Source organism: Hyaena hyaena, unplaced genomic scaffold (genome assembly GCF_003009895.1).
Source record: "Hyaena hyaena isolate Hyena2069 unplaced genomic scaffold, ASM300989v1 scaffold_306, whole genome shotgun sequence".
In the NCBI taxonomy this organism is placed as follows: domain Eukaryota; kingdom Metazoa; phylum Chordata; class Mammalia; order Carnivora; family Hyaenidae; genus Hyaena; species Hyaena hyaena.
In genome coordinates this window covers 645,969-671,099 of record NW_024080935.1, presented here as the reverse complement: position 1 = coordinate 671,099, position 25,131 = coordinate 645,969, and the positions used below count along the sequence as shown (strand labels likewise).

The 25,131-nt window shown below is 47.1% G+C and overlaps 1 protein-coding gene across 1 annotated transcript; it reads left to right on the top strand.

Annotated features, from left to right (window-relative positions):
- Window positions 1–4,458: 4,458 nt before the first annotated feature.
- Window positions 4,459–24,743, top strand: LOC120242232 (eukaryotic translation initiation factor 3 subunit C). Its single transcript, XM_039247837.1, has 21 exons — window positions 4,459–4,501; window positions 4,637–4,775; window positions 6,198–6,263; window positions 6,366–6,555; window positions 6,947–7,072; window positions 7,269–7,323; window positions 7,455–7,564; window positions 8,164–8,291; window positions 14,921–15,080; window positions 15,238–15,341; window positions 15,783–15,924; window positions 16,108–16,233; window positions 16,362–16,455; window positions 17,247–17,437; window positions 17,624–17,848; window positions 21,377–21,740; window positions 23,694–23,853; window positions 23,948–24,013; window positions 24,103–24,190; window positions 24,307–24,469; window positions 24,567–24,743. The coding sequence occupies exons 2-21, from the start codon at window positions 4,675–4,677 to the stop codon at window positions 24,647–24,649; spliced, it is 2,742 nt and encodes a 913-aa protein (XP_039103768.1). The 5' UTR covers window positions 4,459–4,501; window positions 4,637–4,674; the 3' UTR covers window positions 24,650–24,743.
- Window positions 24,744–25,131: the final 388 nt, after the last annotated feature.

Here is a 25,131-nt window from a genome sequence, read left to right as displayed (position 1 = left end):
CTCGAACCAACAAACCACGAGATCATGACCTGAGCCAAAACCAGGGGTTGGACGCTTTACTGACTGAACACCCAGGCACCCCTTAAGTCCATACTTAAATTTTTTTTATGTTTATTGATTTTGAGAGAGAGAGAGACAGAATATGAGCGAGAGAGTGGGAGACACAGAATTCGAAGCCAGCTCCAGGCTCCAAGCTGTAAGCACAGAGCCCAACATGGGGTTTGAACCCATGAACCATGAGATCATGACCTGAGCCAAAGCTGGACACTTAACCAACTGAGCCATTCAGGCACCCCTCAAGTACATATTTTAAATAAAGTATATTTTTCTTTTTCTCCTTTATAAATACAGCTCAAGCATAGCAGTATTTTCTAAAGCTGAATGTACATTTACTCTATGGTTCAGCTACAGGTCTATCTCACCGAAGAAGATAAGTATTCATGTCCACAAAAAGAGTTGTATAAAAATGTTGATAAAAGCGTTACTCATCATAGCTCCAGAGTGGGAACAACCCAAATCAACAGGAGAATGAATACATTGTGGCCTAGTTACACAATGGGAGAGTATTCGGCAATCACAACAGGAGAAACTACCCGTATGTGATAAATGGGTGAATCTTACAGGCTTCTGAAAGAGGCCAGACACAAAAAAGGACATGCATTATAATTCTATGTATATGAAGCTCAAGAGCAGACAAAACTAATAGATGATGGTAGAAACGAAAACAGTTGGTGCATCTACTTGTATGTATGTTGCATTGCCTTTCATTAGTAATCATAAGGACATGTTATTGATCATATAGTACATGAAATGAATTGAGGGAGGGGCACCTGGGTGGCCCACTGGGTTAGGCATCCAACTTTGGCTCAGGTCATGATCTCATGGTTCGTGGGTTCGAGCCCCGGGTCTGGCTCTGTGCTGACAGCTCAGAACCTGGAGACTGCTTTGGATTCTGTGTCTCCCTCTCTCTCTGCCCCTCCACTGCTTGTGCGCTCTCTCTCTTTCTCTCTCTCTCTCTCTCAAAAATAAACATTAAAAAATTGTTTTTAATGCATTGAGAGAGATACTGAGATGTATAAAGATTCTATAGCCCTGGGTGCCTGGGTGGCTCAGTTGGTTAAGTATCTGACTTTGGCCCAGATCATGATCTCATGGTTGATGAGTATGAATCTCGCATTGAGTCTCACGTTGGGTAAGCATGAACCCTGCTTCTGGTGAACATGAGCCCCACTTTGGAAGACCCGCTCTGTCTCTGCTCTGTCTCTCTCTGTCTCTCTGTCTCAAAAATAAACAAAACATTACAAAAAAAATTTTTTTTAAGATATTTGTTTTAAAAATGAGGCACCAGATCTACCAGGACTGAGGCTGGAGTTGAGTGAGTGAGAGAGAGCGTGGTGCCTAGGATTCAGTCCCAGAGAGGGGCCTTAATGCCCCCCTTCCCCTCCCCCACGCTCAGTTCTGTCTCCTCTCAGTCAGCCGCTTCCCTCTTACAATTATAATGTATCCTGCTTTGGTCAGCATTAGAAAGTAAAACAGTGTTTCCAGGAGAGTCTTCTGTGGCTTCTGAAGTACAGGATCTGTCACTAACTTAGCCATCACCTGCACTTTGAGTCTTGGTTTTCTCATCTGTAGAACGAGGTTAGTAGTAGCTGCTTTTCCAGCCTGCCTACAGGTTTGTCACGAGTTTCAGATGCCTTTATGCATATGAAATCGCCATTCAAATGCCAGCGATGACTAACACCTTTCGGCTTGCTGGCTGCATGACTACAGGCATTCAGAGAGAAGCGATCTGCCAAGGGGACTGTGACGCCCGCGTGAGCTGTAGGCACCGGACTGATCAAAGCTCTGCCAGGGTGTGCTTCCTGCCATGCGGCCACGAAGGACCCCATCAAAATCTAGGCATTAACAAAATTCACCTATTAAAAACGCCCATGTTGTGCTTGGCTCCAGTTTATGAAGCCCAGTTCTGCTCGTAAAGGAAGAAATTCTCAGCTTCTCTTTACTCTGCTGTCCTCATTCCCATCCATCCTATTTGGAAGACCAGATTTGTTTTTTTCACTCAAACATCGTGAGGCTCTAGCTCTAAAACAGAAAAGCTCTCAACAGTTTTGATGGCTGTAAAAGAATATTTGGGTTGGAATATGGGCTAGCCGTGTGATCTTGGGCAAGTCATTTGACCTTCTAGGTGTCACTATGCTCTTCTCTAAAGGGTTGTTGTAAAGGCATCTGGGTGGCTCAGCTTGTTAAGCATCCAGCAGCCAGACTTGATCTCGGCTCAGGTCATTATCCCAGGGTCATGGCAATGAGCCCCACATTGGGCTCCACACTGAGCATGAAGCCTGATTGAGATTTTCTCTCTCTCTCTCTCTCTCTCTCCCCCCTCCCTCCCTCCCTCTCTCTCTGCCTCTGCCCCTCTCCCCTGGTTTCTCTCTCTCTGAAAAAAAAAATGAGATAAGTCCATATGCCTTATAAAAAGAGCTGCAAAATTGGGGCGTCTGGATGGCTCAGTTGCTTAGGCGTCCAACTTCTGCTCAGGTCACTATCTCATGGTTCATGGGTTCGAGCCCCACATCAGGCTCTGTGCTGACAGCTCAGAGTCTGGAGCCTGCTTCAGATTTTCTGTCTCTCTCTCTCTCTCTGTTCCTCCCTCTAAAAATAAAAAATAAAGACATAAAAAAATTTTTTTTTGGAAAAAAAAGAAAATTCATCAACCTGTACACTTACCATCTGAACCTATGTTACACTTAAATAAAAAGTTTACTAAAAAAAAAAAAAAAAACCCTCCCTGTCAATTGATATTTTTCATACTGAGTTAGTTAAAGATTGGTTTAAAAAAATTGAGTATGAGATGATATATATATATATTTTTTTTTTGCAAATTGTCAGGGTCTGGAGAATAACAGGAAACCACACTAAAATCAGTAGCTTTCCTTTGGTATGAATTTGCATTTCTTCATCTTCAGTGACATTGATCTTTATCTCATCCAACCTCCTTTCCCCTTTACCTTGGGCTCCTTTGACAATTTCAATGCATTCTTTTTCTGTTTGGGGAGGTGATGAGGTTGATGTCAGGAATCAAATGGACCTGTGGGGAGAGGGGAAAGGAGGGAGGAAAAGAGAGTGAGACTGAGACAGAAAGAGGGAGAAGGGAAGAACAGGGATGACTGGCCAAGATGTGCGGAGAGGCCCTGCCACATTCTAACCCCAGTATACCAGCTGCTGAATGTGCCCTGAGCTCTCCTGTCTCCAGGATTTTCATATTCTTTTCCCTACTCAAAGTGGCCTCCTTCTTTCCTTTCAGTGCTGCTAATTGCTACTTTTCTTTAAGAGAAGCATTGTGCTTCCAATGCTAAACACCGGCCCAGACATGCAGTAAATACTGAATGAATGAAACCTTTAAAAATGTAAGACAGTCCCTGTGCTGGTAAAACCCCTGCTGATGGTTTCTTCAATCCACCTGGATTTAAATCCACAGGACTAGAAGGACCTATATGATCTGATATTATCTATTCCTATACTATTAATGCCTGCTAACTTTGCTGACAGCATCCTGGCATTCTCTTTACTCCCAGAACGTGGCCTCAGGGCCTTTGCACTTGTTGTTTCCCTTTCCTAGAAGAGTTAGGAATGCTCTTCTGCATGGCTCCCTTCTTTTTCTCATTTAGATCTCAACTCAAAGGTCACCTCTTCAAAGAGGCCCTGACCTTCCTATCCAAAATAACTTTCCCACCAAATCAGCTACTTTAATATCTTTATGGTGCTTATTACTATCTGAAATTATGCTTACTTGCGAATTTATGCTACTCCAATAGGCTATGAGTTCCTTGTGCAATTAGGGACCATTTTTGTCTTGTTCACTGCTGTACCCAGTGCCTAGAACACTGTTAGTTCATGGTATATGCTTGGTAAATGAGTATTCGTGGAATAATGAGTGAATACTAGCTAATTATTATATGCTTATTTTGTACAAGGCATTGTCCTAAATGCTTCACATCTACTAAGCCATTTAACTCTCATACACCCCATGAGGTAGGTGCTATTATTGTCATTTTATAGTTCGGGGAGAATGAAACGCAGAGAGATTAGGGAATTTGCCTAAATACACACAAAGTGGTGGAGGTAGGATTTGAATTCAAAGTGTGATTCGAAGTTTTATCTAAGGCTAGCTCCAAAATCTAGCAGTTCATCAGTATTACCTGGACACTTTAAAAAAAGTAAACCTCCGGCCCCGAAATTCTGATTCCGCAGGGTGAGGCTGAGTAACTGAGTAATAAAGCGTGACAACATCGCGCAGTTGGCTGGGAGACTCTTGAGGAACCGCCCTGCCTGCCAAGGTGACGTCAGGCCTGTCTCTGACCCCTGAGTGGCGCGAAGACCACTGGGAATTGTAGTCCCCGGTGTAGTTCGGCTGCATCTCCCGGAAATGACGTAAGTGTCCCGCCTTCTCTCTCCTTCCGTTTCGCTTGTTCCGGTTACGCGGTGTGACTCGCGAGCTCCGACGGTGTGTATTTCTTGGGTCTTGTTCTTTGAGGAGGGGACGCAGATCGGGTTGCTTGCGGGGACAGTGAGAGGTGGGAGTCGGGAGGTAACGACCTCGGTCCCTTCTTGTGGCCTGTGACTCCGGCTCTCTCCGCAGGTCCCGCTGCGTCCGCCGCAGCCTCTCAGCCCGTCGCCATGTCGCGGTTTTTCACCACCGGTTCGGACAGCGAGTCAGAGTCCTCCCTGTCGGGGGAAGAGCTCGTTACCAAACCTGTCGGGGGCAACTACGGCAAACAGTAAGTGGGAGGATTGCGCGATGGTGAACAGTCGGGGCGTGCGGGGTTCGGCGGGCTCCGCTGGGCCGCGTATGTGGGAGGGGAGTGAAGTGGGGGCGAGAGCAAGTTCAGAGGATCGCGAGCGTTTCGAGACTGTGAGGAACCAGACTAGTGTTGGTGGGACAGCCTTCATGCTTCGCGGTGCTGTGAACTTGGGAGTCCACCCGCCGGGGTACCAGGGATAGAGTCAGAGGTTTCCCACTGGCTGGGTCTGTTGCATCAGCTTCCTAACCGGCTTATATGTCAACAGCGTCTGTACCGCTTCTCCGCTCGTCATCATCGGACTCCAGCAAAAGTCGTAGTTATTCTTACCACCAAAAAATCCTGTTCACGAAAAGAAACCCAAATTGCTCGTTTGGTATTCAAGAGCTGCTTGATGTGGCTTTGAAACCCTGGTTCATAAACACCTATTTTCTTTTCTTTTCTGTTTTCTATGTTCACTTAAATACTCTCTTCCTATCTCTGAAAATTAAAATTCTTTTCACCTTTTGAAACAGTGGAATGTTGTTTCTCCAACTTCCTTCCTACACGTGTCACTTTGACCTTTTCTATATTCCTGTGCTGCTGTTGGAAAATACACACAGGTATACATGTGTACCTACCTGCATACGATTTTATATCATTGCCATGATCAGAAAACCAACATCACTTCTTCTAAAATAGAAAGTAATTGGAAAAATTAATAAAATGGAAGGAAAAGAGTAGAAGTATATTGCCAGTTGAATGCTGTCTGTGGTCTTATTAGAGGAAGGTGCTAGTAACGGAGGTGTTAAAACCACAGGCTTTTCCCTTGCCATTGACCTCTCACATTCTGGGAAACATTGCTTTCTGTGATCTAATTCAAGTACCACCTCCTTAAAGCCATTTCCATTCATTCTAGTTGAAGTACCTTCTTTTTTTTTTTTTTTCTTTTGGTGCTTAGTTACTTGTGTCTTCATGTAATTAGTTTCCTAACATTTATTTATTGTTGAGAAACAGAAAGAGACAGAGCATGAGCATGGGAGGGGCAGAGAGAGAGGGAGATGCAGAGTCCAAAGCAAGCTCCAGGCTCTGAGCTGTCAGCACAGAGCCTGATGCGGGTCTCGAACTCACAAACTGTGAGACCATGACCTGAGCCAACGTTGGATGCTTAACCGACTGAGCCACCCAGGCGCTCTGGAGTTGGTCGTTTTTGTATGTGCAACACTGACAAAAGGGCATACTTGAAGTAGGCTTAAGTGATTGAGTTATATATGATGAGGTTTTGAAGACGAATCAAAGATGAGTGTGGTGTGATGGCTTGAATGATTGCATTTTTCTGCCCTGTCTGAGAAGGGAACTAGAGATCACTTGAAAAGACTAGAGCAAGGAAGGGAGCTTAGTGATCTCTATTCTTTCAAACAGGCCGTTGCTGCTCAGTGAGGATGAAGAAGATACCAAGAGAGTTGTCCGAAGCGCCAAGGACAAAAGGTGAGGCCAGGGGGACACCAGGTGCTGGGGACTGTCTGCAGCAATAGTGGGTTTCCTGGTGTTGGCGCGCGTGTCCAAAGCGATTTTGGGCTCCCAATCTAGGTTTGAGGAGCTGACCAACCTCATCCGAACCATCCGTAATGCCATGAAGATTCGGGATGTCACCAAGTGCCTGGAAGAGTTTGAGCTCCTGGGAAAAGCATATGGGAAGGCTAAGAGCATTGTGGACAAGGAAGGCGTCCCCCGATTCTATATCCGCATCCTGGCTGACCTGGAGGACTATCTTAATGAGGTGTGGCTCCTGGCGGTGAGGGGGCGTGCAGGGGGGATTGCGGGCCTACGGCCTGCTCCTAACCCGCTCCCAGGGCTCCTGTCTCCTCTTGGCGTGTCCTGTGTATACGGTACTTCCTGGAACATGAGAAAAAGAGGGATGAAGCAAGGAGGGGGACCTTTTTTGGCCAAGAATTTTAATCCTGTTTAGTTTTATGTTATTTATTTGTGGTTTTCTTCATTTGGTGGTGATGCCCAAAGGATCTTTTATTCTTAAAAGATAACAAATACGGTTGGTAAGTGGTACAGATGGTACACAGATAGCAGCACTCAGGATGGTTTACTGACGGTTAGGAAAATACTGCTTAGTCGCCAGTCCCCATTCTCACTTTCTCCCCTCATTGTTCCTTTAGCTATGGGAGGATAAAGAAGGGAAGAAGAAGATGAACAAGAACAATGCCAAGGCCTTGAGCACCCTACGCCAGAAGATCCGAAAATACAACCGAGATTTTGAGTCCCATATTACAAACTATAAGCAGGTAGGGATGCTAGAGGCAGACCTTCTGAACTGTGGGGCCAGGGACCCCCCCCCCCCCCAAGTGAGAAAGAAAAGCATTTACAGATGGAAGTTGTGACTAGAGAAGGAATCGGGTCACAACTGTCTGGGGTGAAGGGGTAGGAGAGGGTGGTGCTTGGCAGGCATCATCAGTTACGGTCTCGTTTGCCTTTGTCAAGAATCCCGAACAGTCTGCAGATGAAGATGCTGAGAAGAATGAGGAGGATTCAGAAGGTGAGAGGGGACACACCCTTCCTGCCAGTGGATAGAAGTCCAAAGTTGGGGGTTCTCTTGGCCTGGTTTCTTGGTGGCCCCTCAGCTCTGCTTTTTACCACCTGGCTGTCTCCTTTCTCCTTTCCCACCAGCCTCTTCAGATGAGGATGAGGACGAGGACGGAGTCAGCGCCGCAGCGTTCCTAAAGAAGAAATCAGAAGCCCCTTCTGGAGACAGTCGCAAATTCCTCAAAAAAATGGAGGTAAGAGCCAGGGTGAGACTACAAAGGGTGATTTGCCTGCTGTGGACTGTGCTTGGCTCCCAGGGGAAAAGACCCCAGAATCCTAGGGCTGGGAGGGGTGGGGTTAGGAGTGTCTGGTTTGGGAACTGGCTTCCTCTTGGATTAGAGCGCTGAGTGACCTGGGACATAGAACTAGATTCGGGGCCCAGCTCTGCCCCTGGGGAGCTGTGTGTCCCTGGCACAAGTCAGCCCTTCTCGCTGCGTCTCAGTGGTCCAGTCCAGCTCTTCATGTGCCGATTCACAAATGACCACTCTTGTTCTGCTCCTGGAAATCCCTGGAACATGTGTCAGCTGGGAGAGCAGGGAAGCCAGTCACTCTTCCCGTCGTCCTCCTGCTGATTTCTTTAGTGTTTATTTATTTTTGAGAGAGAGAAACAGACAGACTGTGAGTGGGGGAGGGGCAGAGAGAAGGAGACACAGAATCCGAGCTGTCAGCACCAGAGCCCAGAGCCTGATGTGAGGCTCTTAACTCATGAGCTGTGAGATCATGACCTGAACCGAAGTAGGCCACTTAACCAACTGAGCCGCCGAGGCACCCCTGATTCTCTTATTTCTATAAGGATGAAGATGAGGACTCAGAAGATTCAGAGGATGATGAAGATTGGGACACGGGTTCCACGTCTTCTGATTCAGACTCAGAGGAGGAAGAAGGAAAACAGACCGTGCTGGCCTCAAGATTCCTTAAAAAGTAGGAAAAGTAGGGGTGCCTCAGGTGACAGTGGGAAGGGTGGGAATGCCTGGCACCATCTTGAAGCTTGTTGCTTTTTCCACGAGGATCCTTTTAGGTTGTGCAGGCAAATGGAGGGATCTCGGGGTCAAGTATGTTGGATGGCTAAGGTCACAAAGCTAATGGGTCTCACAAGATTAAGGATGGGATTTGAAAGCCTCAGAGGCAGATTATTTTTTTAACTTTTTTTAATATTTATTTTTGAGACTGAGACAGAGCATGAGAAGGGGAGGGTCAGAGAGAGAGACACACACAGAATCTGAAGCAGGCTCCAGGCTCTGAGCTATCAGCACAGAGCCCGACGCAGGGCTCAAACCCACGAACCGTGAGATCATGACCTTAGCCGAAGTCGGAGGCTTAACTGACTGAGCCACCCAGGCGCCCCCAGAGGCAGATACTTAACTGTGACGTGATGCTGTGTACGTGGACTGAGTGCGACTTCTGGCCTCAACTAGCCATGCGTGCGGTACTGGGCCTTTCCAGTATATTTCCCCTTTCCAGGTCTTCTCACCTGTAAAATGAGGGCCACTTGACCCTGCCTCCAAGGGTAGTTAAGCATAATGATGTAGGGCAGTGGCTGAGCCTGCGGCTGCCACGCTGCACTGCCACTCTGACCTCTCTCCCTGAGAACCTTGTAGAGTGTGACACAGAGACTGCAGCAGGCCTTCATGAACTTGGCCGGGACCGTCTTGGAAGAGGAAGGGAAGGAAACTGGTTTAGATTCTGGTTTCAACCCTTAGTCCTGTGGTAGCTGTCAACTTTGCTCAGTTACTTAACCTTAGGCTTCCAGTTCTTCCTCTGAGGTCAGGGTGAGAGCGGCCCCGGGGCACCTCATAGGGGTCCAGTGTGGAGCGCCGGGTAATGTGCTGTGTTCCTACAGGAACTGTTGTTGTTTGTGGGATTTGCTCTGATTTCAGAAGTTAGGTTTGTGTTGCTCTAGAGGTCGTGAGTTCCCTGCCACTACAGAGGACAAGGCAGAGGGAAGCATTTTTTTATTCTGTGCTCGACTTGACCAGTCAAGTCCAGTGAGCACGTGTATCTGACTTGTGTTTACTTACGACACTTCTGACGCCATGTGTGTGGGGTTTTTTTGGTTTTTGTTTTTTTCTTTTATTTAAAAAATTTTTAATGTCTTTTATTTATTTCTTTTTCAAATATATTTTTTTAACGTTTTATTTATTTCTGGGAGGGAGAGAGAGAGTATGAGCAGGGGAGGGTCAGAGGGGAAGGGAGACACAGAATCTGAAGCAGGCTTCAGGCTCTGAGCTGTCAGCACAGGGCCTGACGCGGGGCTCAAGCCCACGAACTGTGAGATCATGACCTGAGCTGAAGTCGGATGCTTAACCGACTGAGCCACCCAGGCACACCACGTAAGACCAATTTTTAAGATTGATTTCCAACCATGGGGGAAAAAAAGATGTACAAAAGAGAAAAAAGAACAAGAAGAAAAGACAAAAACCACAGATGATCCGGAACACTGAATTTTGATTGCATGTATTTTTTCATTAACTCAGCCAGCCAGCCATAACGTTAGTTGTTAATGGGTTTTTTGGAAGCAAGATAGTCTTTCCATAATGTCTGCAGGATTATTTTTCACCGTCTCCATATTAAGCCAGTCTATATACCCTTTTCCTCATCAGAATTTTTCAGCTTTCATTTTTTCTTTCAATTTTTAAAATTTATTTATTTTGAGAGAAAGAGCCTGGGTGGGTGAGAGAGGGAGGGGAAGAGAGAGAGGAAGAGAGAATTCCAAGCGGGCTCAAGGCTCAGTGCTCTATCTCACTTGGGGCTCGATCTCACAAGTGAGAGATCATGACCTTAGCCGAAATCAGAAGTCGGACACATAACCGACTGAGCCACCTAGTTACCCCTCAGCTTTCATTTCTCTGATTAAAACAAGCGTATAAAGGAGTGGGTTTAATCTCAAGAGTTTGTCTCTTTTTCATTAGGGATAAGGCTATCTAGCAACATTAAGGCACCTGGATATTTAAGATAGTGGCTTTGGGCAGAAAATATGAGGACAATCACAGATGTTATAAGAAACAGTCTTTTAAATTTTTTTTTTTTTTAATGTTTTTATTTATTTCTAGGAGAGAGAGAGAGAGAGACAGCATGAGCAGGGGAGGGTCAGAGAGAGAGGGAGTCACAGACTGAAACAGGCTCCAGGCTCTGAGCTGGCAGTCAGCACAGAGCCTGACGCGGGGCCCGAACCCACGAACCGCGAGATCATGACCTAAGCGAAAGTCGGACGCTTAACCGACTAAGCCACCCAGGCGCCCCAAGAAACAGTCTTTTAAAAAGAATCAGTTTAGCGAACTTTTTTGGAAGTTTATTTGTATTGAGAGAGAGACAGAACGGGATGGGGGGAGAGAGAATCCCAACAGGCTCTATACTTTCAGCACCAAGCCCCATGTGGGGCTTGAACCCCCATGAACCATGAGATCATGACCTGAGTCAAAATCAAGAGTCGGACCCTTAACCAGCTGAGCCACCCAAGTACCCCAGTTTTGTGAACTTTTTTATATTTATTTATTTTGAGAGAGAGTGCATGTGCACACTTGCATGTGTGAGTAGGGCAGGGGGAGAGAGAATCTCAAGCAGACTCCATGCTTAGTGTGGAGCCCCGTGTGGGGCTTGATCTTATGATCACAAGATCATGACCTGAGCTGATCTCAAGAGTCAGATGCTTAACCAGCTGAACCACCCAGGTGCCCCAGTATAGTGAACTTTTAAATTTAATAGCTTTTTTTCCACATGTGGCTTTTTTCTTTTTCTATTGTTTATTTTCTGAGAGAGAGCACTTGAGAAGGGAAGAGGCGCAGGGAGAGAGAGAAAGAATCCCAAGCATGCTCCACACTCAGCACGGAGCCCGATGCAGGACTTGATCCTTCAATCCTGGGATCATGACCTGAGCCAAAATCAAGAGTCAGGTGTTCAGCCACAAGTGGCTTTTTTTAAATTACTATTTTTGAGAGAGACTGAGCACGAGTTGGGGAGGGGCAGAGAGACAGAATCCCAGAGACAGAGACAGAATCCAAAGCAGGCCCCAGGCTCAGAGCCCAACACGGGGCTCAAACCCACAAACAGATCATGACCTAAGCCGAAGTTGGGCACTCAGGCAACTGAGCCACTTTTCAAATGCCCTGGCTTTTTTTTTTTTTAATTGATTTATTTTTCAGAGTATTTATTCAGGTACAATAAGATGTTATTCATTGCACATTCTTATTATAGGCTTGACTGAGTTTATTATGGTCTTTATTTAGGATTAATTAATTCTTAGCTAAGGGAATTACTGTGTGTTTGGGGCTAAAAGATGTATTTAACTTGCTGTATGGACCACATTAAGAGATAAATGACAGATTATACAGTAATGGTTCTGGATTTGTAATTGGGGTAGGAATTCTCAAGTACAAACTAATGAAATCTAATGGCTTAGATCCCTTCTGATAAATTGATAAATTGCCACGTTAGACTCTTTTTTTCCCCCCATTCATTCTGCAGATATTCATTGACTGCCTGCCATGTGAGATGTGTTGGTTCACAACCTTGGGAGTTCTGAGGGTGAAATCTGAAACCGATCTGTGTACATGGAGGGCAGGGATGGAGGGCAGGGAAAGGACAAAGCAAGAGGTAGACAATCCAGGTGTATGTGGCAGATTTAGAAAGCATGGGGACTCCTGTACGAGACTTCTCGAGGGAGGTTCGAGACAAGTGTCTCCACCCCGCCCACCGGCATCACAGACGTTTATATAATAGAGATCTTCATGTGCTAGTGTCACATTCGTGGTTCGGATGGTCTTAACACCTTACTTACGAGGCAGCCTTCTTGAAACGGCCCCCGAGTGGGAATGGTGGGCAGAATGCACCTTGCAGGGACAGGGGCGAGGGAAAGGAGCCTCCTGTTTGCCTGTGTCCAGCTCAGTGGTTAAGTGCCAGTCTTGCCCTTTTGATGACCTTCCAACGGTGAGCAATTGAGATTTTTTTTGAGACGAAGATAATAATTGTCGAAGAGGTTAGCAGTGGAGAAAAAAGGCAAAAAAGATGAATACATCTTTAGTCTTGGGACACCTGGGTGGCTCAGTCGGGTAAGTGTCTGACTTCAACTCAGGTCACGATCTCATGGTTTGTGAGTTCAAGTTCCGCACTGGGCTTTCTGCTCTCAGCATAGAGTCTGCTTCGATCCCCCCTTGCTCTCGCTCTCTTTCTTAAAAATAATTAACATTAAAAATATATCTTTAGTGTATTGGCTGTGTATTTAAAAAGAAGTGTATTTGGTGGCATTCCTTTGCAGAAGTAGCTTGCGTCTGTTGGATATATAACTGAGAGTGTAAACATTAGTTCTCTGATGATTTCTAATAACGTGTTAATATGCCAAAGTATAATCTGTCATAGGGGAGAGGTCTAGTCAAGTTTTAGTCTTTCAGTTAGAATTTTGTAGGGTGAAAGGGATGCTTGGCTGGCTCAGTCATGGAGTGTGCCATTGTTGATCTCAGGGTTGTGAGTTCAAGCCCCATGTTGGGTATAGAGATTACTGAAAAATAAAATCTAAAAAAAAAATTTTTTTTAATGCCTTATTTATTTTAGAGAGAGAGAGAGAGAGACTGCGTGAGCAGGGGAGGGTCAGAGAGAGAGGGAGACACAGAATCTGAAACAGGCTGTAGGCTCTGAGCTAGCTGTCAACACAGAGCTCGACACGGGGCTCGAACCCATGAAGCATGAGATCATGACCTGAGCCGAAGTCGGATGCTTAACCAACTGAGCCACCCAGGCCCCCCTGAAAAATAAAATCTTTAAAAAATAAAACTAAAAAGTTTCATAGGGCGAGAGTCTGTTGTGTTTTTGAAACATAAATCCCAACATCCTTAAGGCTAGGAGTAAAACTTTAGGCTGAGAAAGATGAAGATCTTTTGAAGTTTAAGCTGCATTGGTTTTAAGATAGCACTAGGTGGTTTGATCTTCTCTGAGCTTTAGGGATGATATGACCAAGAGGTTTCAGTTTAACGAACATACTTTGCATGCTTGCCAAGTGTAGTACCAATACAAGTACCAAGTATAGGTACTTGCCAAGTACCTATAAAGTGAGTTTTTGTCATTGGAAAATATGGCAGTTGTATGGAAAGAAAAGGAACAAGCGATTATTAAGAGTTTCGGGATACGTCCTTTGGCAAGGAGAAAAGTTGAATCCAGCTGGCAAATGTATAAACTACTTATAAAATATATTCACACTTTTTAGGCAATTGAAATGAGATTTTTTTTTTTAATTTGTATTTTTTTAATGTTTAGTTTTGAGAGAGTGCAAGTCGGGGAGAGTCAGGGAGAGGAGGACAGAGGATCCGAACCGAGCTCTGTGCTGACACCAGCAAGCCTGATAACAGGGCTGGAACTCATGAGCCTCGAAATCATGACCTCAGCTGAAGTGGGGGACTCAACCGACTCTTGATTTCAGCTCAGGTCACGATCCCAGGGTTGTAGGATTGAGCCCCATCTTGGTGCGGAGCCTGCTTAAGTTTCTCTTTCTCCTGCCCCTTTCCCCTGCTCGTGCGTGCCCACCTCGCTCTCTCGCTCCCCCCCACCCCCAAATAAAAGTAGTTGGTGATTATTATGGATAATTTGAATGTCTGTTGAGACTGGAAAGATTTTTTCATCAGTATCTATGTAAAGTTTGAGTTAATTTGTCTCTGTTGTTGGGTTTGTATTTCATTATATAAGTATTAAAGCCTCAAGATGGTTTCAAACACCAAGTGGCTTAAGACCACTTTGGGAGGGGCGCCTGGGTGGCTCAGTCGGTTAAGCGTCCGACTTCGGCTCAGGTCATGACCTTGAAGTTCGTGAGTTTGAGCCCCGCGTCGGGCTCTGTGCTGACAGCTCAGAGCCTGGAGCTGCTTCAGATTCTGTGTCTCCCTCTCTCTCTGTCCCTCACCTACTCATGCTCTGCCTCTCTCTCTCAAAAATAAATAATAACACATTGAAAAATTTTTTTAAAAAAGACCAGTTTGGGATCGCCCTTGATCTTTGTCACTTTGGTGGGGGAATTTTGTTGTCTCGTACATTGTTTTTTTAATTCAGAATTTAGATTAATTGTCATAAGCGGGGAGCAGACAGTCTGGGAACAGCAGTTCTTTTACACTGAGTTCAAACTGGTTAGTTGGTGGCTGGTGAAAAGATCGGTCTGAATAGAGCAACTAGTATTAAAGGACAACTATGTTGCTTATGGATATAGGTTTTTCTGGAAAACCTGAGAGGTTAGCTATGGGACAACATGGCCAGCTGCTTCTGTGTCTCCCGTGGCTGGGTGCGCCCCTCTACCCTATTAGACCAGGCCACACTGTTTCCCCTATAAGTTTCTTAGTGGGTGTGATATGGTGACAGACCTTGGTAAGTAGTCTGGCAAGTTCACATGCTTGATAGTCCTTGCTTTGGTTATGGTTATGGTTATGGTTATGGTTATGGTTACGGTTGACTCTAGCTCATTCTCATAGAGTGTAACTTGAACCGGGGCTGGATGAGGGGAAAGGGGAAGTTCATGGGAAGAAGCAGCCTCAGAGGTGCACTGGGACTGGTCTTTCACCTTCTCCCCCGTCTGCTGGCAGGGCCCCCACCACAGAGGAGGACAAGAAGGCTGCCGAGAAGAAACGGGAGGACAAAGCCAAGAAGAAGCACGATAGGAAATCTAAGCGCCTGGATGAGGAGGAGGAGGACAATGAAGGCGGAGAGTGGGAAAGGGTCCGGGGGGGAGTGCCCCTCGTTAAGGTGAGGACGTTAGTATTAAGTGAATTGGGAAATGGGAATTTGGGAGAGCGTACCCCCACCGTACCCCCTCCCCCCGGGTCCCAGTCAGCTTGGGAGAAAAGTTAGGGCAAGAATGGGTTTCTGTCAGCTTGCCCACGATGGGACATGTGTTGCCTAGGAGAAACCAAAGATGTTTGCCAAGGGAACTGAGATCACCCATGCTGTTGTCATCAAGAAACTGAATGAGATCCTACAGGCACGAGGCAAGAAGGGAACCGATCGGTAAGATTCACGGGCCTGGGCTGGGAATGCTCTTTTTCTCTAAGACATGGGTTGAGGTTGGTGGGGAAAGAGTGCTGTTTGGGGAAGATTTGTGTGTGGTTATGGTTGAAGGGATGGTATATACTTGGAACATACCAATCCGTTTTCTCCTGTTTACTCTCTCTTTGATCTTAAACCAGTCACCAAACCTTTTGGGATTGTTTGCTCATCTGTAGAATAGAAATGATGCTCAGTTTATTTGGTGCCTAAAGAGGATGGCAGTCGTGAGCATTATTGCTGCTCCTGTTGGAATTTATAAAGGAGAAGCAAGTACGCGGGTGGTGAGGTTAGGGGGTTAGCGGGAATGACACTGCCTTGCTTGTCTGGAGAGGGCACGTAGCATGACGGGAGGGGGGTTTTTGATTTGTCTCTGATGCCTCACCCATCTGTGCTCCCCTCCAGTGCAGCCCAGATTGAGCTGCTCCAGCTGCTGGTTCAGATTGCGTCTGAAAACAACCTGGGGGAGGGTGTCATAGTCAAGATCAAGTTCAACATCATCGCCTCTCTCTATGACTACAACCCAAACCTGGCCACATACATGAAGGTGAGGGCAATGGAGAAGAACCATCCCGGATGAGCTGGTGGGAGGTGCTTAGTGTCTTAAAACTCAGGGCTCTGGAAGCCATCTTGGTAGTCGAAGGCCCCGCGGATTCCTGGTGAAGGAGCTCTTGGGAGGCCTCAGCTTCTTCCACCTTCACGCCTCTGACCACCATCGGATCTCTTGCAGCCTGAGATGTGGCAGAAGTGCCTGGACTGCATCAATGAGCTGATGGACATCCTGTTTGCAAACCCCAACATCTTTGTTGGAGAGAACATTCTGGAAGAGAGTGAGAACCTACACAATGTTGACCAGGTAAAGAGAGAAATTGGAGGCTAATTGGAGGTGTGTGGTTTTTCCTCGGGAAGGCTCAGTGGAGACAGAAGGGATAAGGTCCGACACTGAGATCTGGTTATTTATTCCTCCTCTGCCTTCCTTTTCAGCCACTGCGTGTACGTGGCTGTATCCTAACCCTGGTGGAACGAATGGATGAAGAATTTACCAAAATAATGCAGAATACTGATCCTCACTCCCAAGGTGAGCCTGGGCAAGGGTGGGCATCAGAGGAAAGGTGCAGGGAGTGAAACTAAGGCTTACATCAGCAGAGCGTCTGGGGAGTCAGCCCTTCCTCAGCCGGCATTCACACCGACGACCTGGAAGGAGGCTAGGCTCTGCCCCCATGGCTTCCGGTTTAACAGATCTGGGGAAGGGGCTCCAAATTTTGCATTTCTCTTATGTCCCCAGGTGATGCTGCCATCTGGGGACTGCACTTTGAGAATCTATGGGGTCTAGCCTCAGTCCACTTTGCTTGTTTAGCTTGGATCCGAGGTGTTTGGGTTGGGGGAGATACAGGACATTTACTCGGTGAAATAGGAGCGTGCCCATGGGCCCAGAGTCGGGTGGGTAGTGATGAACAGGTCAGCCAGAGGCCTTTCAGGTGGATGGAGATTACGATTTAGTGCTGGAGAAAGGAGAAGGCATTTCAGTAAGTAAATGAATGAGACAATTGTGGATCATGTAATGCATGCAATAGAAATTCACAACGGGACCTGCAGCAGCGAGAGGCGGGGTGGCTGAGGTAGATCGTGGTTGGAGGAGGCAGCGGAAGGCAGGGCCGTTGGACTGGGGAGAGGAGCTCATCGGAAGAGCACAGCCGATGAACGGGAGATGGGCGTGGCAGGTGCGGGGAGGGCATGGTGTTCTCAGGGCACCCCGAAGAGATGTTGCTGACAGGTGCAGAAGCCGCAGAGAGCTAACTGGGTTGATCGGGGGCACGTGGTTAGGAAAGGTAGGTGCCTGGCTGAGATGAGGGGTGCCGTCCTTTCCAGAGTACGTGGAGCACCTGAAGGATGAGGCGCAGGTGTGTGCCATCATCGAGCGCGTGCAGCGCTACCTGGAGGAGAAGGGCACCACTGAGGAGATCTGTCGCATCTATCTGAGGCGCATCCTCCACACCTACTACAAGTTTGACTACAAGGCCCATCAGCGGCAGCTGACCCCCCCTGAGGGCTCCTCGAAGGTGAGTCCTAGCAGCCATGGCATGTCACAGAGTGAGGGATGCGTCTGTCAGGACTTCGCGGCACATCTGTTCCCTGGGAATTCTCTGAGGTGGAGCAGAGAGGGAGGCCGGATGGCGTCTCCCCTTTGATCGCTGAGACCTGAGCCATTGTCTTTTCTTTCAACGTCATCCCACCCCTCCCCCCAGTCTGAGCAAGACCAGGCAGAAAACGAGGGCGAGGACTCGGCTGTGCTGATGGAGAGGCTTTGCAAGTACATCTATGCCAAGGACCGCACAGACCGCATCCGCACGTGTGCCATTCTCTGCCACATCTACCACCACGCCCTGCACTCACGCTGGTACCAGGCCCGCGACCTCATGCTCATGAGCCACCTACAGGACAACATTCAGCACGCGGACCCGCCAGTACAGGTAAGGTGGGAAGGGGGCGCTCTGCTTCCGAGGGCAAAGCAGGCCAGGCCCCTGTCTATGGGCAGAGTGGCTCAGCCGGAGGAGCCGCCTGTCTGGCTGGTGCAGATAGGAGCCGACGCTTGGTCCTTCCCAGATGCCAGCTTTCTCTGATCCCCTGCACGTGAGCACGTTGGGTCCTGCCCTAACACGGCTGTAGCCCCCTGGGATGGAGCTCTGGTGCAGCCCACAGCTCTCATCCCTGCTGTGTGTCTCGTTCAGAGCATGAGGAGAGCTCTTATTTTATTAGGAGGAGAACTGTAGCAAGTTGTTAAACTAAGGAAAGACACAACATGATGTGTTGGGACAGGATAGTGGGACCTCTGCACGCGTGGTGGTGCTCTGGGGACATTTTCATAGAGGAGTGGCACGGCCGCATCTAGGTGCAGACCCTGTAAATGTGTATAGAAAACAGTGAAGCAGTGTTGATGTGAACCCGCGGTGAGTCCGTGTGGTGGCCGTTTTCGAACAGCACTTGCACTTGTTCTCTTTTGTTTCAGTGTATGAACTTATCACAAGTTCTTGATACGTTTGCTTTCTGGTAGATGCCTGGTCTGTTTCCAGCGTGGGGCTGTTATAAAGAAGCTGTCATGAGCATTTTATAAGCCTTCGTGTGGCTGTATGTTTTCTCTGGGGTAAAGAGTTAAGAGTAGAATTGCTATATCATAGTGTCAGTGTGTGTCCAGTTTTGTAAGAAGCCCAGAAGTGCTGACCCCACTCTACGCTTCTGCCGTAACGTGTGGGTATTCGATTCCTTGTCGATATTTGGCGCTGTCGGTCTTCTTAACGTAAGCCCTGTTGCTTGTTGTGTAGTAGCAACTTCTTATGGTGCTGGTTTCTGTTCCCTTGATAATCTGAAATTGACTACTTTTTTATATTTATAGGTTATCTTTTTTTTTAATGTTTGTTTGTTTTTGAGAGAGTCTGCATGTGCCCATGCAAGAAGAGGTGGGGGCTGGAAAGAGAAGGAGACAGAGGATCCGAAGCAGGCTCTGCTCTGTCAGTACAGCCCATGTGGGGCCCAAACTCACAAACGGTGAGATGATGCTTTGAGCTGAAAGTTGACGCTTAACTGACTGAGCCACCCCGACACCCCTCTTTATTCCTGTTCTTTCGTGAACTGTCTGGTCAACTCCCCCCTACCCTCCCGTTTTCAAGATTGGATTGTTCCATCTTTTTATTATTGGACACCAATAATAAAATAAATAATTGGGGCTCCTGGGTGGCTCAGTCAATTAAGCGTCCAACTTTGGCTCAGGTCATGATCTCACAGTTCGTGGGTTCCAGCCCCGTGTTGGGCTCTGTGCTGACGGCTCAGAACCTAGAGCCTGTTTCAGGTTCTGTGTCTCCCTCTCTCTGTCTCTGTCCCTCCCCGACTCTCACTCTGTTTCTTTCTTAGAAATAAACAGGGGCAACGTTTCATACGTAGTAGAGCAGCCCCCTTGCTATGACCTATTAAAGGTCAGCCCTCAACACACCTACACACAAAAATAATAATAAACATTAAAAAATTTTTTTAAGGGTTTTAGCTTTCACATTTAGACCTATGCTTTTGATATATGGTATGAAGTCAGTAAATATATTTCTGTCTGTTGTTTCATTCATTCATCTCTTTGTCCTTATGCTAGGCCCACTGTGTTGATTGTTCTGCCCATAGAGGCAGGTATTTTAAGAATGCTCTGGATATTCTGTAACCTTTGCATTTCCGCATAAATTTTCAAATTCTCTTGTCAACTTCCACAAAAATGCCTGCTCGACTATTATGGAATCTGTTAAGTGAATTTTGAGAGAACTGACATCTTAACAACATTGAACCTTTTGATCTTCACATTTTCTCTTTTTGTTTCTCTGCAGTGTTCTGTGGATTTTACTGTAGAGGCATTACACATCTTTTAAGAAATCATTCCTGAATGTTTTGAGTTTCAGCACTATCTTAAATGCACTTGTTTTTTATCTCAGTTTCCCATTGCTAATTAACTACTTGTATGTAAAAAAAAATCATTTTTATATTTTGGTCTTGAATGCATCTGTTTGGCTAAATTCACTTATTTGGTCTAGTATTCAATAGATTCCTTCAGATTTTCTGCTGAAATAGTCATGTCATATGCATATTGACAGTTTTATTACTACGCCAGTCTTTAGGCCTTTCCTTTTTTATTTCTTGCCATGTTGAAATAGCTCAAATCTCCAGTACTTAGTGCTGAGTAGTACTGAGAGCAGTCACCTTGCCTTGTCCCCAATCTTAGGGGAGCAGTCAACATTTTACCACTGAGTGTAATGTTACCTGTAGCATTTTTGTGGGTACATTTTCTCAGATTGAGGAATTTCTCTTCTGATTCTAGCTGACCAGGAATTTTTGTCCTAAATAGATCTTGGATTTTGTCCAGGGCTTTTTCTGCATCTACTGAAATGATGCAGTGATTTCTCCTTTATTGTGTTCATAGGGTGAGTAACTATGGTTTTAGGTTTTTGTATTAGCTTTTCCTTCCAGATACATCCCTCTTGGTCATGATGTATTATGTCTTTCATATAGTGCTGCATTTTGTTTGCTAATATTTTTTCAGGCCTTTACATCTGTGTTCATACTGACCTGTATACTTCTGTTATAATAATAAAGATTTTATCTGTCCCCCACCCCCAAAATCTGCACCACCTAAAATCTTCCCGTTTTAATTAGTGGTAAGTCCATATTTTCAGTTGCCTAGGCCAGAAGCCTCGGAGTCGTCCTTGATTCTTGTTTTTTTCTCATGTACCGCATCTCAACCCCAGCCATTCCTGTTCAGAGTCCACACCTGACCACTCATTTCCACTGCTACCTCTGGCCTGAGCCACCATCATCTTCCTAGTCTCTGCTTCTGCCCTTATTTCCTTTCCCTTCAGCAGCCAGGATGAACCTCATTAAGTCAGATTATACCACTTGTTTTCCCCAAACCTACACCTGGTTTCCCAACTTAACCTCCTTAACGCGGCTTCCCAGGCCGTGTGCCTGCCTATCTGGTCTATGCTCACATCTTTACCGGCTCGGGCTGCATCGTGCTCTTTGTGCTTTGAGTGCACCTGGCACAGTTCTTCCATAAGGCCTTTGCATTGACTTTTCCTTTTTTCAAGAATACTCTTCTCCCAGATATCTGCATGACTTTTTCTATCAGGTTTCTATTTAAACGTTCCCTCCTAAATGAGGCCTTCCCTGGTTCTCCTGTAGAAAGTTGTGAGTAACTGCCGCCATGCAAACTCCCTTCTTAACTCCCCCCCCCTGTTTTATTTTTCTCCTTGGCGTGAGTCACTGTCTGCATACTGTGATTATTTTGGCCTCCACACCCTTATCCCTAGAATGTAAGCTTCGTGGAAGGATAGCAACTTGTGTGTCTTGTTCCCTGTCCCCAGCCACAGCCCGGTGCTCTGCACCAGCAGGTGCTCGGTATAGATTTATTGAACAGATGAACAGCCTCCCTTGTGGTTGTCACTTCTGAGCACCTTGCCCTTTGTCCCCAGATCCTGTACAACCGCACCATGGTGCAGCTGGGCATATGCGCTTTCCGCCAAGGCCTGACCAAGGACGCCCACAATGCCCTGCTGGACATCCAGTCAAGCGGCCGGGCCAAGGAGCTCCTGGGCCAGGGGCTGCTGCTGCGGAGCCTGCAGGAGCGCAACCAGGAGCAGGAGAAGGTGGAGCGGCGCCGCCAGGTGCCCTTCCACCTGCATATCAACCTGGAGCTGCTGGAGTGCGTTTACCTGGTGTCCGCCATGCTCCTGGAGATCCCTTACATGGCTGCCCACGAGAGCGATGCCCGGCGGCGCATGATCAGCAAGCAGTTCCACCACCAGCTGCGGGTGGGCGAGCGGCAGCCCCTGCTAGGTGAGTGCGGGGCTGTGCGGGGCTGTGCGGGGCCACGGACTTCGCTCGTTCGGGCCGTGGTTCCCTTTTAGTCAGAGGATTATGAGAGGCTAAAGGGGATAACTTTCACACGAGATGATTCTGTCTGATGAGATCATCTCTCCACGTGTAACGTCGAAGTGTTCCTTCAATTCAGTAGTCTCTGTGGTCCCTTGCCGTAGCGTGCGTGGGACGCGTTATCTTAGCCTCCAGATTGATAAGCTCCTAGGTTCCTGTCATTCTTCTCTTCAGTCAGTGTTTCCCGGCGTTGTCTTTTTATTTTTTAAAGAAGGCTCCACGCCCGGCTTGGAGCCCAGTGTGGGGCTTGAATTCATGACCCTCAGATCAAGACTTGAGCTGAGACCAAGAGTTGGACTCTTAACCAGGCGAGACACCCAAGTCCCCCTCTCAGCATTATCCTTCTCCCAAATTTATGCTGTTGTACACCCTTGACGCCTTCCAGAGATCTTCATGGTCTGTGGAGTAAGGTCCAGACTCTCCATGACCTGACTCCAATGATATTTTTTATTTAACATAAACTTACATAGTCCTTTTTTTTTTGGCCCGGTTTTTAAGTGTTTTCTAAATAACGGTAGTGTTTTATAAATACTGATAATATTTAACTGTCTTTAGTAATAACCATGTGATATGGGTACCATTATTAACTCCTTTTTTTCTGGTTAAGAAACTGAGGCATGGGAGTTAAGTGATTTACCCAAGGTTCCCACAGCTGATAAGTGTCTCTCTAATCTTTTTTTTTTCTTTTCATTTTCCCCTTTGTGTATATTATTTTCTCCCAACCAACTAGACCCTTGGCATTTGAGACTCTAACATTGGTTCCTTTGATCACTTGAAGATCTGATTAATCCGCCCAAGGGTTGGATGGGTTGTGATTTTACTGGGCAAGGAATTTAAATGGTGCGCTTCCGGTGGGGTTGGTATCTGAAGGACTCGCGAGGGACCAGGCTTCCTGTCCACAGCCACGTCCCCTCAGATCGTCCTCTACTGGTTGTGTTAACTGCAGGTGCTCCCTTTTACAAATTTTGTCTGCCTTGTGTAGTGAAACTTTGTTTTCCTTTCATTGGAAAACTTACAGTGAAATTCTGTGTTTCTGGCATCGCTTACGGCTCTCTGGTTTACTAAGGCTCTGTCTATTATGGTCTCAAACCAAAGGCAGTTTCTGTCTCAGCTCTGCACTGCTGTTGGTTTTGTAGCGAAGTAGTCTTTGAACCTCTAACGTTGCCTCTTTTAAAAGTCAGAGTAGGAGCTGATCAGAAGTGTTGTGGTCTCTTCTTTTGCTTAGCCTTATCCGTATATTTCTCCTTGGGGCTGCTCTGTTAACACCTTTGAGCTTGCTGTCCGTTCCAGGGTCTGCCGTGTTCATGTTTCTTTATGCCTGCCATCTATTTCCAGTCTTCAGAGTTCTTGCACTCTCCTGTCTACTCGGAATTCCTGTGACTCCTGTTTGCCATGTTTTCTCTTCCTGGCTCATCATTAAGGAAAAATCAGCTGTAACGGTGTGATATGCAGATACGTTCAAAATCATGAAGGTGGTCTAAGAAGAAATGAAATTTGGTACCTCTTGTTCTAGTTGAGTAATTAGGAATTTTTTTTAGGTCAAGAAATCTCATAAGAACCTGATGAAACCTATGTGCCTTTTCCTAGGAAAATGTACAGGAGGACAGACACAGCAATTTGCCAACATTCTCAGGGCGCTCACCAGATCCCCTGACACATGTCATAGACTGATTTAGTCCGAATAAATGTATTCTGATATTAAGTGACTTCTAAAATCACATGGCTGTTTAATGGAGAGCTGGGAGAGTCCTAGTCTGGTCGTTTGCTCTCCTGTCCCGTGTTCCTCCTTGAACCGCGCTCAAGGCAGGAGCCATGTTCCCATGTTCCCTAGGCCCTGCCTCATTCCCAACCTTTCAGGTCCCCCTGAGTCCATGAGGGAGCATGTGGTTGCTGCCTCGAAGGCTATGAAGATGGGCGACTGGAAGACTTGCCACAGCTTTATCATCAATGAAAAGATGAATGGCAAAGTGTGGGACCTCTTCCCTGAGGCTGACAAAGTCCGAACCATGCTGGTCAGGTGAGCAGAGAGGAAGGCCGTGCCGGGTGGGAAAGACAAGACTGGTTGGTCTCCTTCCCTGAAGATGTTCCCGCTCTCTCCTCTCTCCCCACAGGAAGATCCAGGAAGAGTCACTGCGGACCTACCTCTTCACCTACAGCAGTGTCTATGACTCCATCAGGTAGGATGGGCCCTGAGGAGGCACAGGGGCCCCAGCTTTGTAGTCGAAGCTCCTAATTGCTCCCTGCTTCCTGCCTTCTTTGTCCACAGCATGGAGACACTGTCTGACATGTTTGAACTGGACCTCCCCACCGTGCACTCCATCATCAGCAAGATGATCATTAACGAGGAGTTGATGGTAAGGGCCAGGGTGATAAATGGCCAGGTGGGTGGGGTTGTGGGGAGTTTGGAGTGGCACTCTGCGGTCAGCTTGGAGATCTGTGTCACATCCGTTCTCCGTCTCCCTCCCATCAGGCCTCGCTGGACCAGCCGACGCAGACCGTGGTGATGCACCGCACCGAGCCCACTGCCCAGCAGAACCTGGCTCTGCAGCTGGCCGAGAAGCTGGGCAGCCTGGTGGAAAATAACGAGCGGGTGTTTGACCACAAGCAAGGGACCTACGGCGGCTACTTCCGAGGTAAGTGGTTCTCTTTCTCTGCTCTCCCAGGGTACCGGCCCCCCCTTCCGGCCTCTTCGCTGTCATTCACCTCCTCCCCTTCTCCTCTGTCCTGCAGACCAGAAGGACGGCTACCGCAAAAACGAGGGCTACATGCGCCGGGGTGGCTACCGCCAGCAGCAGTCTCAGACAGCCTACTGATCGCTTCCTCTGTTCCTGTGGCCTCACCCATTCAACCTTGAAGCCCGAGACCACACCCTGAGTTATTAAAGTTCTGTTTAGAGTTGTTACAGTTCCTGCTTGTCTGCATGTCTCCACAGAGGTGGGTTGGACATGTTCATTTGCTAATTATATTTCTGAGCTTCCACCACATGACAGGAACGAGGCTCAGGATGCAGAGATGACTTGTACGTGTCCCTGACGTCGGAGAGCTTGCTGCTCTTTGATGTTTGACAGAAAGTTGTGATAACATGTGATAAGTTCTTTTTTTTTTTTTTTTTTTAATGTTTTATTTATTTTTGAGAGAGAGAGAGGGAGACAGTGTGAGTGGGAGACGGGCAGAGAGAGAGGGAGACGAGACACGGTGTCCGGAGCAGGCTCCAGGCTGTGAGCTGTCAGCACAGAGCCCAATGCGGAGTTTGAACCCACGAGCTGCGAGATCATGACCTGAGCTGAAGTCAGAG

Excerpts from the sequence above, each read along its gene's own strand:
- LOC120242232 (XM_039247837.1), top strand. The coding sequence starts at position 4,675 with ATGTCGCGGTTTTTCACCACCGGTTCGGACAGCGAGTCAGAGTCCTCC. Across the intron at positions 15,925-16,107 it reads ACCTGGCCACATACATGAAG|CCTGAGATGTGGCAGAAGTG; the intron begins GTGAGGGCAATG and ends GATCTCTTGCAG. Across the intron at positions 24,191-24,306 it reads TCATTAACGAGGAGTTGATG|GCCTCGCTGGACCAGCCGAC; the intron begins GTAAGGGCCAGG and ends CCCTCCCATCAG.